This window comes from Seriola lalandi, unplaced genomic scaffold, assembly GCF_002814215.2.
Source record: "Seriola lalandi dorsalis isolate HSWRI2012SDOR001 ecotype SW California unplaced genomic scaffold, Sedor1 jcf7180002054921, whole genome shotgun sequence".
Lineage (NCBI taxonomy): Eukaryota > Metazoa > Chordata > Actinopteri > Carangiformes > Carangidae > Seriola > Seriola lalandi.
Window position 1 is genome coordinate 1481059 of NW_019525473.1, and position 17746 is coordinate 1498804.

Genomic DNA, 17746 nt, shown 5'->3' on the forward strand with positions numbered 1-17746 from the left:
TGTGTGTGTGTGTGTGTGTGTGTGTGTGTGTGTGTGTGTGTGTGTCACTGGGCATTCAAAAATTAACTCTGAATCCCTCCTCCTCTGTTTTTCTCCTCTTTCAGTGACGTAACAGTAAAACCTTTATACAGTCTCTGGGTAAAACAAAGCAGAAGACCTAGCAGGATGTGGTTTTTCTGAGTGTTAACCTGAAATCTGCTATATTTTTATTGGATCACTCAGAAAACAGTCAGCCAATAAGAAGAGAGGGGCAGAGCCTCCTCTCTTCTGATTGGCTGATAGAAGAAGAGTTACATTTATTTAAGAATTTCACTGTGTAAACAGCTTAGACTGTGGATTAGAAAAACCACAGAATGCATCATATTCAAGCTGCAGTATTTAAATTTTTTTTGTTGAAATATGCTCATGACACATCTCCATGTGAAGAGATACGCCCCTGTAAAGTTTCTGACCAATCAGAGAGTCAGAGGCGGGAGCTCACGGGCTAACAAGCGCCTGATTCCTGCATTAGATGAGTAGGTGAAGGGCTGGGCGGAGCCTAACGGAGCAGGGGGGAGGGAGAGGTAGGAGGAGCAGAGACTCATGCTGGAGCGAACTTGATCTCTAGAACTTATGTTCTGTAGCTTTAAGACAGGACAGAGGGATAGAAGATCACTGACTGATCACCACCTGGAGGCAGCAGGTCATTCACTGCAGCTGTATTATAGCAACCGAGGAAAAGCTGATAACATCATCATCATTAGTAGTAGTAGTAGTAGTAGTAGTCACCATACTGACAGCAACAATTCAGCTTATCTGTTCATAATGTGTGTAAGCTGTGTTGGCAGTAGACCAGTAGGACTGAGTTGTGTGTTAAACAGGAAAGGAGAGATGAAAAGACAGATGGTGAGAAGAGAGAGGGGTTTTAATCCCACTGTGACATATGGCCCCTGTATGTCGTGTCTCTCTTTGACTCTCTCTCAGTATAAACTCCCACATTCCTCTGACCCTCTGTCTTCATTGTTCAAACCCCTCACTTTACACCTTACTCTCAGTTTAAAAAAGGACCAGGACATGTCAATTAGCTGTTTACTGAGCAGCTTTAAATGTCTTCAGTAGCCTGTCACCATCATCTAAACTACATATCAAGTCACAAAGAACCTACAGGTCAATACACAGCACCTGGTGCTACAATAGCTCTCTGTCATGGCAGTTCTGTTGCTTGCTTGACAGACCTCTGCAATAGCAGACATACTATGTGTGATTCAAAAAAATAACAGTAGCAACAGTAAAAGCAGTTCAGTGAATCAGTTACATATATGTGACTGTGTCCACAGCAACACATGTGAACAGTAACACAGAAAAGTCCTGTTTAATTTCTATTAATCAATTACTTATTTAGTCTTTGATGAACTTTTTTGGTGACCCCTGGTTTGAAGTTATGGAGAATTGAGGGCGTGGCCTCTTTGAGTGACATGTGGGTGAGTGGATGCTTGCCACAAACCGGCATACGCCCCACCTCTTTGTCCATTTATGGATTAGCTGGGAGTTAGGGGCGGAGTCATACACTGCCAAAATGGAGATGCATATGCAGCTCACTTCAAAAACACTCTTCAGAAACCAGTTGGTGACATCACAGAGGCTACATCCATCTTTATTTACAGTCTCTGGCCTGTTTTTGTTTTTCATGGTCTTTTTAGGCCAATGAAAATAGAAACTGTATTATATTATAATACAGTTTAAAGTCAGTACAAGCTTCTTTGACTTCTAATGTGCGGTTTATGGCCCCTGTGGTTACATGAACGTTGATAACCACAGGCACCCTCAAAAACTACAACCAAACACTCAGAATGCAAGTAAAGATGACACACACACATGAAAAATGCATGTGTGTCTGTAAATAATAAAAGTCAAATGAAAGCAATATTTTACATTCTGTCATTTCTCATGTCAGTTCTTTGCTTGGCAGGCAAATGCACACACACAGATATATAAATGGCGAAGAACTCCCAGTGGTGCAGAGAGCACTTAGACGTTGTCACTTGAATCATCCATCTTTAGAGAAGCCTGACTGATCACAGCTCTGCTAATTACACACCACAGAAGTGCTGGTGTCGAGGCTCAGTGAAGCATCACAAACTTGTTCAATCATCATTTTAACACAACAATACATTGTAAGGCCTTTTTAACTATTGAACACATCAAAGTAAGTCGGACACCAAACGAAACCTTCACAGTGATGCTATTAATACCACTGTCTCAACATCGTGCATAAATCCTTTCCATATATGCTCTCTGCAATAAACTGATGTTGCCTCCTTATTATATGGCTGAGGGGAAAGTAACAGCATAAATTACAACGTTAGACATATTTCATATTAGGCCTATACGATGAGAAGTTGTGAATATATCTTCAGTTCATTACGGAATTGTGGACAAATTTAGGTGATTTAACGAGTAAGAAAGAACACTTCTTTGCAGGGTCTTATACTAGCTACGCCTGCTCTCATTTCCAGCAGCACAAGCAGTAGAGTGAATGATGAATGAAAGGATGTCTTTTCATCTTTGCTAATTAACCATTTAATTCAATGAGCAACCCAGAGGCTGCCGGCAGCTACCGGCATCTTTTAATGTGAATTGTTTTCTTGTGTGTTATTCAATGCATGATTGACATTTGGAAATGAATCAATACACCTTAAATTTCAACATGACAACTTTGACCATTTCATTTACATTTATTAGCTCTCTACATGACATACACTTCAATGATGATCGAATCTTCAAGCTCTTAAAAATGTAAATAAAGCTGCAGATAACATCGAGCTGCTTCTTCCCCTCAAGGTTATAAAATCTGAAATGTGCCCAAACACTCCCTTCACTGAAGACGGAGCAGGTTGATTCTCTCACTGCACTTTCCTCCTGCTCCAAGGAGGAGTATCTGGGCACAAACCAACAGGGCGCCATCTATAAGACTGGCAAGCTAAACTCATGTCAGAAAAAAATATAAAGCAGCCGTGTTACAAGACTGAAAAATATGAATCAATTTTTTGGAATTTATGAATGGATTTTGAATCTGTAGAGAAAGAAAAGCGATTCTAATGTGAATCGATTTTTTTGCCCACCTCTAACTAGTTCTATCAGTCAGTCAGTCAATGGTTCAACCAGTTTATACTGGTTATAACTACCACTGGATCTGACCCAGTGAAAAGCTGGTGGAGGTTTGTTCCTGTGGACAGGAAGACTGCAGGACTGAACCAGTCACAGAATGTTCAGCTGTGATATGATATATGCTCTTTACAACACTGACAAATCCAGATACATTATTTAATTACCTGGAGAATTACTGAGTATACATCGCATATAAAAACACAACAACAATGCAGTGACCCACATCACTGCTGTGATGACTGAGTTCATCGACCTGGCTGAATCACTGCTTCTTCTCCTTCTCCAGGATGTTGGAGGTGCATCCTGTTTGGCCTGTGGTTGGCCCCTGACCGGGGGTCTGCTCACAGCTCTGCAGCTCTCGTCCCCCCTGGAGGACAGGCTGAGACTCTAAGGTTAACAACAGTGATAAAATGTTTGTACTGTGAGCGACAGTCGGACCAAATCTATGTCACTCTGACAGTTTGAGACATTTTTAGTAATCGTGGAAACTTTTATAAATATTTTATAAAAGATCACTACAACATACCATGAAACCATCTGTGTGTTTGTGTGTGAGTGTGTGTGTGTGTGTGTGTGTGCAGCCTGGACTGACTTCATGTCACTTTAAAGTATTTGCTGTCAGACTCACTAAATGTCTTCACTGCACATCTGCTGTTCCTGCCTGCCTGTCTGTCTCCTCTGATCTTGTCTGCCTCCCTCTGTCAGTGTCTCTGCTTGTCACTGTCACTTCCTGTCAGCTGACCATTTCCAGCTTCTCTGCCTTCCGTTAATCATGTGGTCTCTGTAGGTGTTAATGAGACATTATCCTAAATAAACCTTGTTAACTGCTCATTAATATTACTAATCATTCTGACACTACCTCAGTACACAACTGCAATTAATTACACATGATACTACTAGTAATGTTACACGCAACACTCACTTTATTAGGAACACCTGTACACCTGCAGTTATCCAATCAGCCAAACATAGAGCAGCTGCTCTGTGTTGTGTTGAGAGGTCAGAGGTCAGAGGAGAATGGACAGACTGGTTGGAGCTGACAGAAAGGCAACAGTCACTCAGATAACCACTCTGTACAACTGTGCTGAGCAGAGAAGCTTCAGAACTAGAAACCCTGGAAGCTGAAATGATGAACTGCTGTGACATAAATAAAATAATGACATTATTCTTTGTAGACCTCTATAGCTCAGAGTGCACATCCTCTGCTGAGGCCAGGGCAAAATTTCTTGATAAAATTAAGTTTCCATCTCTGTCTGATGAGCAAAAACAATTTTTATGCAAACTAATTAGTAGGGATGAAGTCTCAGATGTCAGCCGTACTCTCAGGGCAGGCAAAGCTCCGAGGCCAGATGGCCCTGAAATTTACAAAAAGCTCAGCAAGGTCCTAGTCGGCCCCTTGACGGACATGTATTCGGATTTGTTTAGTAGGGGTTGTCTTCCTCCTATTTCAAACCTTGCAAATATATTAGCCATCTTGAAGTAAGGTAAACCTGCAGATATGTGTGGTTCCTATAGACCTATCAGTCTAATTTCAGTTGACAGCAAGCTGCTCTTAAAACTCCTCCCTGGGGGGCTAGAGAATCTGTTGCCAACTCTTATAAATTTAGACCAGACAGGCTTCGTTCATGGCCGCTACTCAACCAGCAATGTGAGAAGGCTTTTGAACATTATACAGTTTTCTACTCAGAACACACGGAAGGCACTGGCTGTCTCACTTGACACTGAGAAGGCCTTTAATAGAGTCGAATGGGACTACAGCTACTGTCATTACTAATAGATGACGCTCTGAACACTTTCCTGTGGCAAGACATGTCCACCACAGGTGCCCAACTTAGCCCACTCCTCTTTGCTTTAGCCTTAGAACCGTTAGCTGAAAATATTTGGCTACACACTGATTTTAGGGATATAGTGATAGGAGACATAAAATCGCCCTGTATGCTGATGATATGCTTTTGTTCTTATCATGACCTAAGCTATCAATTCCTGCTATTCTAACAATTTTCAGGGAGTTTAGTGTCATCTCTGGTTACAGAATCAATTTTAGTAAATCTGAAGCCATGCCATTAGGAATATTGACTAAAGCGGATGTTTCGGAGAATTTTCCCTTTAAATGGTCAACCTCTGGATTTACATCTGGGAATAAAAGCACTGCCAGATTTGAAGGATCCATAAAAATTTAATTTTGTCCGGATTTGTGCATCAGTGAAAAAAGACCTAGAACAATGGCATAACCCACCACTCTCCCTAATTGGCCGAATTAGTCTCATTAAGATGAATATCCTCCCCCGCATCTACAGTATATCCCTTGCAGATGCTTCCTCTGCACCTACCTAGGAAAATCAACCGGGATTTAGAAAAGAAATTTTCTACATTTATTTGGCATGGCAAAAAACCTAGACAGAGACTCAGAGCATTACAATTACCTATAGACATGGGTGGTCTTTCTGTGCCTAAATTGGTATTCTACAACTGGGCTTGTCATGCACGCCATTTCTTCATTCTTTCATTCATTACATATGTATCTTAAGAGAGAGACTTGTATTGACTCCTTGGCTTGTGCCCCACATTCCCTATCGAGTCTGGTTACTTGCAATGCAAAAAAGATAAACTCAGAAGTAAGGCATAACCCTATTTTATATAATAGTATCAGAGTCTGGCATGACATGACTAAATACCTTGGAAAGAAAGGCATAAAGTCATCACTGTCTCCTGTTGTCCAGAATCCGGATTTTCCTGCAGGTACAAACTCATCTGTGTTCTCTTGGCAGGACAAAGGGATCCATGTACTTGGTGACTTATTTAAAGATAATGCTTCACTGTCCTTCCAGCAACTCCAGAACATGTTTAATATTCCCAAGCAACATTTTTTTTGATACCTGTAGATAAGGCATTTTATATATTCTCAGGTTACCTCTTCTGCTAACCCCCCTATTATGACAAAGAGAGATTTATTTTGTCACGCCAAAATGGAAAATACTTCATATCATCCTTTTACTCGACTCTCAGCTCCTGTGACATGTACGAGTTGCCAAACTGTTGAAACAGCTGTGTGTGTGTATGTGTGTGTGTGTGTGTGTGTGTGTGTGTGCGTGTGTGTGTACAATAATATAATTATATATTATAAAAAACCTGCGATAGTATTTTTTTTTTTGTGTATTATTTTGGCTGGACTGTTTCAAGTTATTAAATTTTGGATATTGCCTAAGCCTTTGCTGTGTGTGTGTGTGTGTGTGTGTGTGTGTGTGTGTGTGTGTGTGTGTGTGTGTGTGTGTGTGCGTGTGTTAATGTTATTGTTAGGCAGAACTAGTGATTACAGAGAGCTTTTTACTTAAGATGTGAGAAATGAGTGGGATATTACATTTTAAAAGTGTTTAAAAGAGTGGGAGAGGTCAGTTAACACATGGAGCGTCAGGAGAAGTTCAGGGTTCCTCTTGTTGCTCAAAGACTGACTATTCAAAGACCTTAAGTCCTATTCTTTAAGTAGTCCTCTTTCACTGGTCTCTCCTCCAGTGTCATGACAAGGACAAAGTTCTTATCCCATCCCCTCCCAACTGAAGTGCCCCAAGGATCGGTTCTTGGGCCCCTCCTCTTTGCAATATACACCACCTCCTTAGGTCCAGTTAGTAACATGGCTTCTCGTATCACCGCTATGCAGACAACACCCAGCTATAGCTATAGTCTCTCTGACATATCCACATGGATGAAAGAATGCCACCTTCAACTAAACTTCTCTAAGTCTTCTAGAACTTCTAGTCATCCCGACCAATCAATCTCTCCATCATGATATCAATATCATAATCACATCTTAATCTCTTACCCCAACCAAGGTCAGAAGAAACCTGACCCTAACCCAAAAATCAATCAGAACCTCCAGACACAGGAGCATTCATGGTGTTTATAGGGTACACAGCCTGTTGCATGTTTCATAAATCAAGTTTCTATCTTAAGTTCATGTAAATTTGTTATAAACATTGTCTGTGACTTTAGACTTATTCAATGTGAATCTTATTTACTCACCATGGTGGTTTCAGCAATGGAGCCAAAGCTGTTGATGAAGATGTTACAGGAAACATTGACTGGTGGACCTGTAGAGGACAGACACAATGATCGGATGTAATACGATAGAAATATAAATATATATGCTTAGAAGAAACACTGAGTCACTGGAGTATATGGAAGCTTGACTCTTTGAGGTCGTGAACTCTCTGCCCTCTCTTTAAGTCACTAATGAAGGCTCATTTAAGTCACTAATGAAGGCTACTTTAATTCACCAATGAAAGCTCCTTTTATTCACTAACAAAGGCTCCTTTAATTAACTAATGAAGGCTCTTTTGAGTCACCAATGAAGGCACCGTCATTAAATATATTTTCTTAAAGTAAAAATATTTTCAGTGATGTAGAATTCAGAATTTTTTACAAGGATGTCATGTAAACAGGCTTTGCACTGTGCCACCAATGTATTTTCAAAAATGATTTACTGAATGAAACCTTTTTAATTAACATAGTGAACACAAACTACAGCACAGCACAGTTACAAGAAGATACCATTTATTAACCTGTAAGATCCATTACAACGTGCAGAACTTGTGGTTGCGGTGGTCACTTTTTGTTAACGCTGCTTAAAGTGTGACTAAAACACAGGAGCAGGATCTCAGAGAGAAAGAAAAAAGTAGTCCTGGACCTCTGCTGTTAAAAGGAACGACTCCATGTGACCAGGTTTTATTAAAGCCCACAGGTTGGACTGCGCTAAGAAGAGTCTGAGCTAATGAAAGCACTGATCAGCTGCAGCTGAGTTCATATGTTAGAACAATAGAGAAGAGGTCTATCAACAGCTTTAATTTACAGTGTTCAATATCACACAATGGTCAAGTAATCACACATTGAGTCCAAGAAGAATGGAGCCAATTCATTCAAAAAATAAATGTTTGAAACCTGCAACATCTCATATCAGCTCACTCCACCTCCATGTTTCACAGTCAGCACTGTGCAGTCACTGTGGTGGTCCTGACCAGGTCCACACCAAACCTGCTGGACCACATCTGATCCAAGACCGAGCTGCCAACATTGATCAGGCCTCTGTCTATGTCTTTGTCACAGTTTAATCTGCAGCAGTGAGCAGTAGTTTCCTTCCTGTACTCTGTCTGCAGGTCTGAGTCTATTCACCCCAACAGGAGAAGTGAACCTGATCACAGATTATGATTCTTTAGCCTCACAGTTACTGAAATACATATTGGATCAATTTTATGAAAAACATTCTGACAGATCAGGAGGAAGTGAACTTTATTGCAGACCTGTCTCTGTCTCAGCAACAAGCTCTGAGGTCTGACAGATCTCTGCTATCTGTTGGTTCTGGTTTCACTGCTGCAGATACACAGACGTTCAGAGGGATTTATACATGAAACCATGAATTAAAACTGAAATAAAACTTGTGTTTCTTTACTTAATAATACTATTTCTGTAATTAAAGTATCATTAGACTGATATGGTGTTGTACTGGGTTGATCAGGTATTAGATAGATAGATATATACTTTATTTATCCCCTAGGGGAAATTCAGGAAGTTAAGATATTAAGCTAGCAGATAACAACAAGCTGTAAAATCAGGCACACATTTGTTCTGTATTTAGGTTTATATTGTTATGTTGTTGTGTATTTTATTGTTGTATTGTTTTGACAAGAAATTCAGGAAGCAGCCTTGTCTTGTTGACCTGTCAGACAGTAGAGTGGTTTCTCCTGTTCATACTGAAATAACTTCAATACATTTGAATTAATACAAGAAAAGGTTCTTTGGTCATTTATTCAAACACTCTTCTGAAATAATTCATCAAAAGAATTATTGTTATGGAGGGAAATTTGTCCTTTTTTTATATGTAGTCCATGAAGGGTATTTGGGTTTCTCAAAACCTGTATAATACACACTAGTGTAAAAGTTCAGTTTTCATGTTCTCAATTCACATTCAATGTGTTTTACTGTGAAGGTACTTTATTGTGAAGGGCTGTTTATCAGCCTGGAGCTGCCGCTCAAATGAAACTACAGCATCATCTAACTGTTATACCAGCATCCGCACACACGCACGCACGCACGCACGCACGCACGCACGCACGCACGCACACACGCACACACACACACACACACACAGCATGACACATACCTTTGAAGTTGGGTCTTATCCTGGCGTCATACCCTGATGTCCTCCCCATGAGTTTGTCCAGGAAGTCAGAGGGAGACATCGGGGCTTGCCGTGTCCTCGCAGCACTGTCCACCTCCTTACACTGACCCACACTATCACAGAGACACAACAGATGACATGAGTGATTTGTGACATGTTCTCAGCAGGGTGTATGTGTGCTGACTGAGGTCTTGACTGGGTTTGGCAGCTCTGATGGTTTCTATTCAAACACCTGGGACAACACTGACCAACACGCTGTGGATCCACCTGCTGATCTGAGCTCAGTAACAGTCACCTATGTTATAACAGTGCTGCACTGAGCTGCTTCACGATCAGCTGATGGTAGAAACATGCTCCTTTGTTTTCTGTCATATCTACTGATCGCATGTGAATCTGAATCATCAATCTGATCTCAAACACTTCAAACATATGTCAGGGTTCAAACAGCCAGAAATCATCATAGAACATATTCCCATGATTCAAACAACAACATAAAACAAAACAAACACACAACTATAACAGCCTACAATTAGCTAAAAAAATACAAATGTTCAGTCTAAAAAGAGACAACAACTTCACAACAAGCAGATAAACAGTCAAACATAAGCAATTAACAATAGATACAATTTCCTATAAATGAGTACAGCTCTGGTTTGCTTTTATCAGCACTGAACCTTTGTTGTAAAATAATTTATATCGATATTGATTTCAGCTGGTCATGTGTTCACAGCTCTTTATGGCGAAAGCTGATTGTCTACATTTCTGGTATTTTGCTGTTGCAATTCACCACAGTTCCTCTGTTACTGCACTGCCTGTGAATGTATCTGGAGAGAGACTCTGGGGACAAACTGTTGTTGCATTTCTGTAGCTAGCTAGTTAGGTAGATAGATAGATACTTTATTTATCCCCTGGGGGAAATTCATGCAGATGGTTGTATGTTTCCAGTATGTGACAGTGATGCCACCAGACAGGCTTTTTGTCCAGTATTTTTTGTATAAGGATGTGAGGGGCTATAGACAGTGGTGCTTGAGCCCATACTGTGATACAATATGAAAAATTAGAAAATATCAGAGTGTGTAAATAACTGTACAGCCTGAGTAGGAATGTAGTCTTTCCTGTTCTTTAAATCCTCTTTACATGTTTATCGAATCAGTTGCCAGGCAAGTATTTCCTTAAAATCATGGTATGAACCATTGTAACTACGTCGCTAACATACAGGTGTTTCCTGAAACCATGATTCCACTGAGGGCGACATCATCGATGGTGGAAGATACAGTCAGAGCGGGTCTTTCCACTGGAACTAGGCTGAAACAGCAGCAGGTGATTTCACACCTTAATTTACTAATTTTAAGGACTCACCCGGAGATACAAGGACAAATTACAACTTTTAATATTCTATCCCATCCTCAACGTCACTGTACCTCCTGCCCATCTGACCACTCTGGGGTTAAGAGCCTTAGGAGAACTTATCTACTGTGTTTGACTCCAGCACTAGTGTTCTATACAATAATCATATTTATTTTATGCAATGAAATAATATTTACTCTAACTTAGTTTGAATTGTATGATTTGGACACTGTTGTTGCTACTGTGTATTTGATTGATGTTGTAAGGCGCCAATAAATAAAATGTATTATTAATTATTATTATTATTATTATTATTATTATTATCATTATTATTAACTTGTGTTGTACGGGAAACAGTTTGAGTTATAGACCTTACAGAGTGAGGACATGTTCTTCACATGGTGTTTGAGGGTTCCGGCCTGGTTTTATGGTTCAGGTTGGACTCAGGTTTAGGTCTGGGTTGGGGTCAGGCATTTACCTGTGATGGTTGAGGTGTGTGTATGTATGTGTGTGTGTGTGTGTGCGCGTGCGTGCGTGTCTGCTGGGGAGAATGGAAAGGAGCTTCTAAATGCCAAGGTAAAGCTTGATGATCCTGAAACTACACTGTGTTTGTGTGTTTGTCAGCTGGGACAAGAGGGAACATTTCCAAAAATAACCAACCAGCTCACAGCAAGGGTCATACTGCTGAACACAGAGACACACACACACACACACACACACACACACACACACACGACCACATCCTAAATCAACATCTAAATGTATTTTCAGGATCATCAACCTTTAATCTGGCAGATGGAATTAGCCACATTTAGCCCAGTAGGAAGTGGCCTCAGACACAGAGGCAGTGTGTTTACCATGGGTCTGATCACTCAGTTAACCTCTTCAGAACACACACTCATGCTGACAGTGACAGCAAGACACAAAGAGACCAGCTCTCATTCATTTCCAATGAGCTGTGGGAGATAAGGAACGACAGAGAGCAGGGAACTCAGTGACGAGGAGCCAAGAGTCGAGCAGAGCGCAAAAATGTCAGCCAAACAACATGCAACAATGTGAGTGCAGCAACAGGCCAAAATGGGCAACGACAGACAAGAACGTAAGCACAACAACATGCAACAACATGAACACAGCGACATGCAACAATGTGAGTGCAACAACAGGCCAAAACGGGCAACAACAGACAGCAACGTAAGCACAACAACATGCAACAATGTGAGTGCAGCAACGTGCAGCAACATGAGTGCAACAACATGCAACAACAACAGGCACCTAAATGCAACAACGTGAACGCAACATGCAACAACAGGCGACAACAGGCGACAAAAACAGGCAACAATGTGAGCGCAACAACAGACAACAACATGAGTGCAACAACAACAGGCAACAATGTGAGCGCAACAACAGACAACAACATGAGTGCAACAACAACAGGCAATAATGTGAGCGCCTCAGGCTACAACATGCTACAATATGAGTGCAGCAACATGCAACAACAACAGTGAACTACATGCAACAACGTGTGCGCAACAACAGGCGACAATAACATGCAACAACAGACAACATGAGTGCAACAACAACAGGCAACAATGTGAGCACAGCAACATGCACCAAAGTGAGTGCAACAACAACAGTCAACTAAATGCAACAACTTGTGCACAACAACAGGCAACAACATGCATAACATGCAATAACATGAGTGCAACATGTAACAACACCCAACAACAGGCAACAACATGCAGATACGTATATGTTATATACAATACATTGTTATAATAAACTTATTTAGACTTGAGTTCCCAGGAGTCAGTCGGTTTATATCAATCACAACATCAGAGGAAATATTTCATATCTGTCCTGTGACCTCTGACCCTAGAATGAAGACACACATGTGTTTGAGTCTCAGGGAGAAAATATGTGTAGTGCTGTCACTGTCATGTCTGACTGCAGCGCCGTGCAGCCTGGGACTGATACAGCCCCTCATTCTGCCCTCGGCCTGAGAGCGCTGACACAGAAACACACCAGCGGGAACGGAGCGGACACACACTCTGTCTGCTAACAGTCTGTGCGGAGTGTGTGAGTCATGCTCAACATGATGTGTCTGTGTGCGTGTGTCTGTCTGTTTATCTCAGTGACATAACAGTGTTTATACCTGGTGGTGGATTCAGGTGCTGCTGGAGCTTCTGCTTCATCTCCTCTGCCAGTGTAGCAGATGAAATATTCATGACAACGTTAAATTATACATTACATTTATTAGAGTCCCAGTCATTTTGGTGACTCCTCCCTCTCTGTGTGTTAGGCCTGTCACTGTGGCAGACAGGTTAAAGGTGAGACAGTCTCGGAAACAAAGATGTTACTGTGATGAAGTTTATAATATCAGTGGACAACACACCGCCATCAGCCAGCGCCACGTCTTCAGTCACTGTTTCCTGGTGCTGCTGCTCATGGCCACACATCACAAAGTACAGTCTCATTACTGAATCTGTCTGTCTCACCATGCTGCCGCTTTTCTCCACCTCCACCTGGATCAGCCTCTGTCTCTGAATGCTTCAGTTAACAGTCACACTCTTGCAGAGTTGTCAGCTCAGAGCATCTTAAATCAGCTGCTAAGCTGCTTAGGCTGCTGCAGTGCTAACTCCCCCCCATCTCTTCTTCTGCTCTCCTGCAATCTCTTCTGTCCCTCCTCTTCCTGCCCCCTCTGTCCTCTATACTCTGCTCTTTTAAAACATGGGAGAAAAATAGGGAGCGATGTACAGAGACACAGCATAACATCCACAGCTTATCAATAATGGATGAGTGTTTAATCTGCCACTACTGCCCCTGTCACACAAAGGCCCTTTAAAGTGGAGATCTGCATATATCTAATGTAGCTTTAATCTGCTGCTGCTGTCATTACTGCCAACAGCAACATCCTGATGCCTCTTTAGAACGTCACTAATAACAAATGAACCAGTGGTTTCTAATTAGAAATAAACTGATTCTTATCTTCTTTGTCTGAACCAAACTGACAGCTGCACAAACACTTTGTCACTTTTCTTTAATGGATAATTCAACTGTATGTTCAGAACAAAACAGTGGCTCTAGTTTTAGCTACTTTGTCTTTGGCTTCTTGTAACTGGTCATGTTTATCAGGGTGATGGTGTCAAAGTTTCTAGTTAAGTTCGATCTATATGTTTCATACGTGGTTGTTCCTTGTTACGTCTGTTGTGGCTGTTGTGTGTGTGACATGAACCATGGTGTGGTACATGAGTTGTAGTTTAGACTAGGGCTGGGTATTGCCACTGATTCTGGAAATAAAACACACACACACACACACACACACACACACACACACACACGACTGGTCATCCGCATCACCAGAAGAAATCCTGCCATCGATTCGATTCGACATTGATTCAGTCAGAGATATTTCAGTTACAACATCAGTTTTTCTTGGATATGAATGAGATTCTCTGATGATGCTGTAAAGTGTTCCTCTAACCTGGTGCAATATTAAAAACATTCATGCTTACATCAGGAATCGACCCAAAGCTGTTACATTAATGCAAATTTTCTGTTTAACTTGAGTTTAGACAGGCATCTCAGGAAATAATAGGTGTAATGTGTGTTGTTAACTACCCCAGTGCACCAGCTACACTGTATGAACAAGCACACACAGCTTCTTCTTCACTTTTCACATATTGCTTTGCTTTTGTCCAGCTCTTCACTGTCTGCATAGTTTTTAAATCTGAAATGCAGCCCCACATCTTTAGACATCTTTAGACTTGCCAGTGACCTCACTGGGACCTCATGTTGTTGTCTCTCATGTGCAGAGGTGTAGTGCTGTTTGTTTACGTACCGGAGCGCACCTATGGTTCACAAGTACAATTAAATTGGGGCTCGTTTCAAAGGTTGTTCCTACGGTGGCACGTTTACATACATTTACTGACTTGTGTCGAGCAAATGAAGCCGCTTGGAAACATCCATTCAGAGGAGCGACTGCAGTGCAGGCAGAGGTCTGCTGATGCTAACAGGCTAGGCTATGAAAATCTAGCTAAGCTAACTTTCACTTCCTGCAGCACAAGCTGTCCCAGTGTAACAAACTGACTCTGTCATGTTTCTGTCTAAACGCTGTGTAAATTCCCCAAATTGCAGATGTTGAGAGAGTGTAAAAGACGTTTATTAAAAGATCGTTCTCGGGTTTTATGAATCAATATCGGATTATTTAAATGAAGATCGATTTTAATTGGAGAATCAATTTCAACCCAGCCCTAGTCACACGACCCCTGGTTATTTTTACCCAACACACAAAGTGCTAATAGTTCAATACTTGACTCCATTGCACTCAACAGCTCAGCAAAGACTGTCAAAGATTATACTGAGGAAAAACAGTAAATGAAGTGAGAAACCTCAAAGTTCCTCCTCTCTCAGTCACTTTCCAAATGTCCAGCTCAAATTAAATAACAAAAAATCCACCTCAGGTTTTCCTGGTTATCAGTTCAGTTCAGTTCAGTTCAATCCAGTGGAACAAAAAAATAATCCTCTATGGGTTTTCCCGGTATCCAATAAACAAAACTCAAACAAGGAAGTTCAGTCAATTTAGTACACTTTCAAATGAAAATCAATGAAACCCCTGTAGTCGCAGTCAGAAATTAAATAACAATCACTCAGTTACACAGTGATTAATAACCAGCCGGCATCTTGATAATTGTCAGATCCTCCAGGAAAAGAAGACCGAGGCTCCTCCTCCAGGTCCAGAGGAATCTGACACGCACTGCAGCGACGAACGCAGACTTAACCCAAATGAAGGAATGAATGAATGAACCTCTGATACAGATTTTGTGTCACAATCTGAAAGGAACATCACAGGGCTGGACTGAGAGCCGGAAAATCAAGGCCATTTGACTGGCTGCAGGACTGGTGGGATGTGTAGGTGAGTGAAACACACCAAACCACACACAACAAAAACATATTCATTTCCCCATATTTGGGTGATCACCACAGAGTGTAAATGTGACGATATCTGAGACTGATCGGCCGGTCACCGATCACAGCTGATCCATCAGTGCATCTCTATCTCTAAGTGGACTAGTCAACACAATATTTGTTCACTTCAGTCATTTGCAGAGTAAACCACAGCTGATGTGCAGCACACAAGTGACAAGACTGAGTCTGATCACTGGTGGTGAAGAACGTACAGCACAGTTCAGGTTAAAGACACTCTCGCAGCTCGTTCTGTTTCTTTGGCTCTGCATGAAACACGGAGGCTGCGGGTCTGACGTCCTCAGGTTGTTTGTCTCATCCTCATAACACCTACAGGGAATTTCTGCAGATTTGCTGGGGCCAATCCCAATGTCCCCCCTAAGGCCTAAGCCCTGAACCCTCACATGACTGAGTGCCAGAGGCTGCGAGGGCTCAAAATGGTATAAAGAGGAACAGGACAGCACTTTGTGACATTGTGGGTCTGGGACTTCGGATTCTTCTCACCCTGTTTGTAAACAAAATAATCATTTTGGATCAGATCTGATGAAAGCACATTTACAATTTATCATCATGTCATCACAGAACAGATCAACACGGTCACATCAGTGAGTGTGTGTTTGGTGACTCAAGCTCAGCTACTGTGTGAAGTTTCTTCTTCTTCACTGGTTCAGTCTTTCTCTTCCTGTTCTTACACCACAAGTGTGTGTCTGTCATTTGAGGTGCTCATGACTCTGAGCTGTGTGTGTTTTCTCTAGCCCCCCCCCCCCATGACTGCAAAATGAGGAGAGAGACAAGGAGGCAGGTGGAGAGAGGGAGACAATTAGACATCTCAAATCAGACACACCTGATGATACTCCTCCCACACCTGTTCATTCACCACAGTCTCATTGGTGTGTGGAAATAACACACGCCAACAGCATTTTGTGTATGTGTATCTATGTCTGTTGTGGCTGTTGTGTGAGTGACATGAACCATGGTGTGGTACATGAGTTGTAGTTTAGACTAGGGCTGGGTATTGCCACTGATTCTGGAAATAAAACACACACACACACACACACACACACACACACACACACACACACACACACACCAGAAGAAATCCTGCCATCAAAAAATCTTTAAAGATTTCTTTACAGGTCCTGGATCAGTTTCCCAGTCCCAGTGTGTGTGTGTGTGTGTGTTTGTGTGTGTGTGTGTGTGTGTGTGTGAGACAGACAGTGATGATAACTGAACAGTGGTTATTGTGTTAATATTTCAGATCACACACCACATTCAATCTTGTAACTTTGAACCAACAGAAAGTGTGGTGATGGCAGTGATGAGCTCAACCCTGTGGTAGGAGTCACATCACTGGGGGACTGTGGTTATGTTGTTACAGCCCAGAGGAAGAGTGAGTCTGATCTGTGACCACTGTAACAGAGGTCAGTGACCTTTAGATTTACCTTCATTTATTTATGAATGTGTCTAACATCTGATCAGATCTTCATCCGAGTTATAACAATGAACGAACACAATCTGTTTAACTAACACACTAACACAACAATCACTGTGTTGTTCTGATTCAAACATCCACAGTGTAGCTGCAACAGACTAATGACATGAACAGAAGCTAGCTGGAGTCAGGAGTTATCAGACCTGGAGTCAGTCAGTGAAACCAGATGGAGGTGTGGTTTAGAGCTGCTGTGAACAGGTCTCCTCATGCTTCACAGGAAAACATCCTCTCACAGGTGGAGCCGGGTGGAGGGAGCATCACAATCTGGGTCTCTGGACCTGGACCAGCTCCACATCATCAAGTTTATCCAGGTCTCTTCCAGGATCATGTCTGCGTGTGTGTCCACCTGCTGAAGGTCAGGAGAAGCTGCTGATGCTACAGGACAATGACTCTGAACATCAGAGTACATCTACTACAGAGACTACAGAGCTTGTCTGGGACGTTAAACATCGTCACGTTGAACATGAAAACGGATTTACTCACCAGTCCACCTTTACTGCCTCGTTGTGTTTATACAAACTGTTACTAACTGTGTCAGAGTAAAGGCTTTTGTACAAGAGGTCAGAGCTAAATCGAACTACAAGTTGAAGTTTATGGTGGTGACGGTGAAGCATGGTTCGAATCACAGG

The 17746-nt window shown here is 41.7% G+C and overlaps 1 protein-coding gene across 2 annotated transcripts in view; it reads right to left on the reverse strand.

Annotated features, from left to right (window-relative positions):
• glra3 (glycine receptor, alpha 3) overlaps nt 1-17746 on the reverse strand; it is a 61001-nt gene that overhangs the window by 24906 nt on the left and 18349 nt on the right. For both annotated transcript variants that reach the window (XM_023431409.2, XM_023431408.2), the window contains exons 2-3: nt 9299-9429; nt 7165-7232 (exon numbers count right to left, since the gene is read on the reverse strand). In XM_023431409.2, the coding sequence (XP_023287177.1) occupies nt 7165-7232; nt 9299-9429 (199 nt within the window). The remainder of the gene's footprint in view (nt 1-7164; nt 7233-9298; nt 9430-17746) is intronic.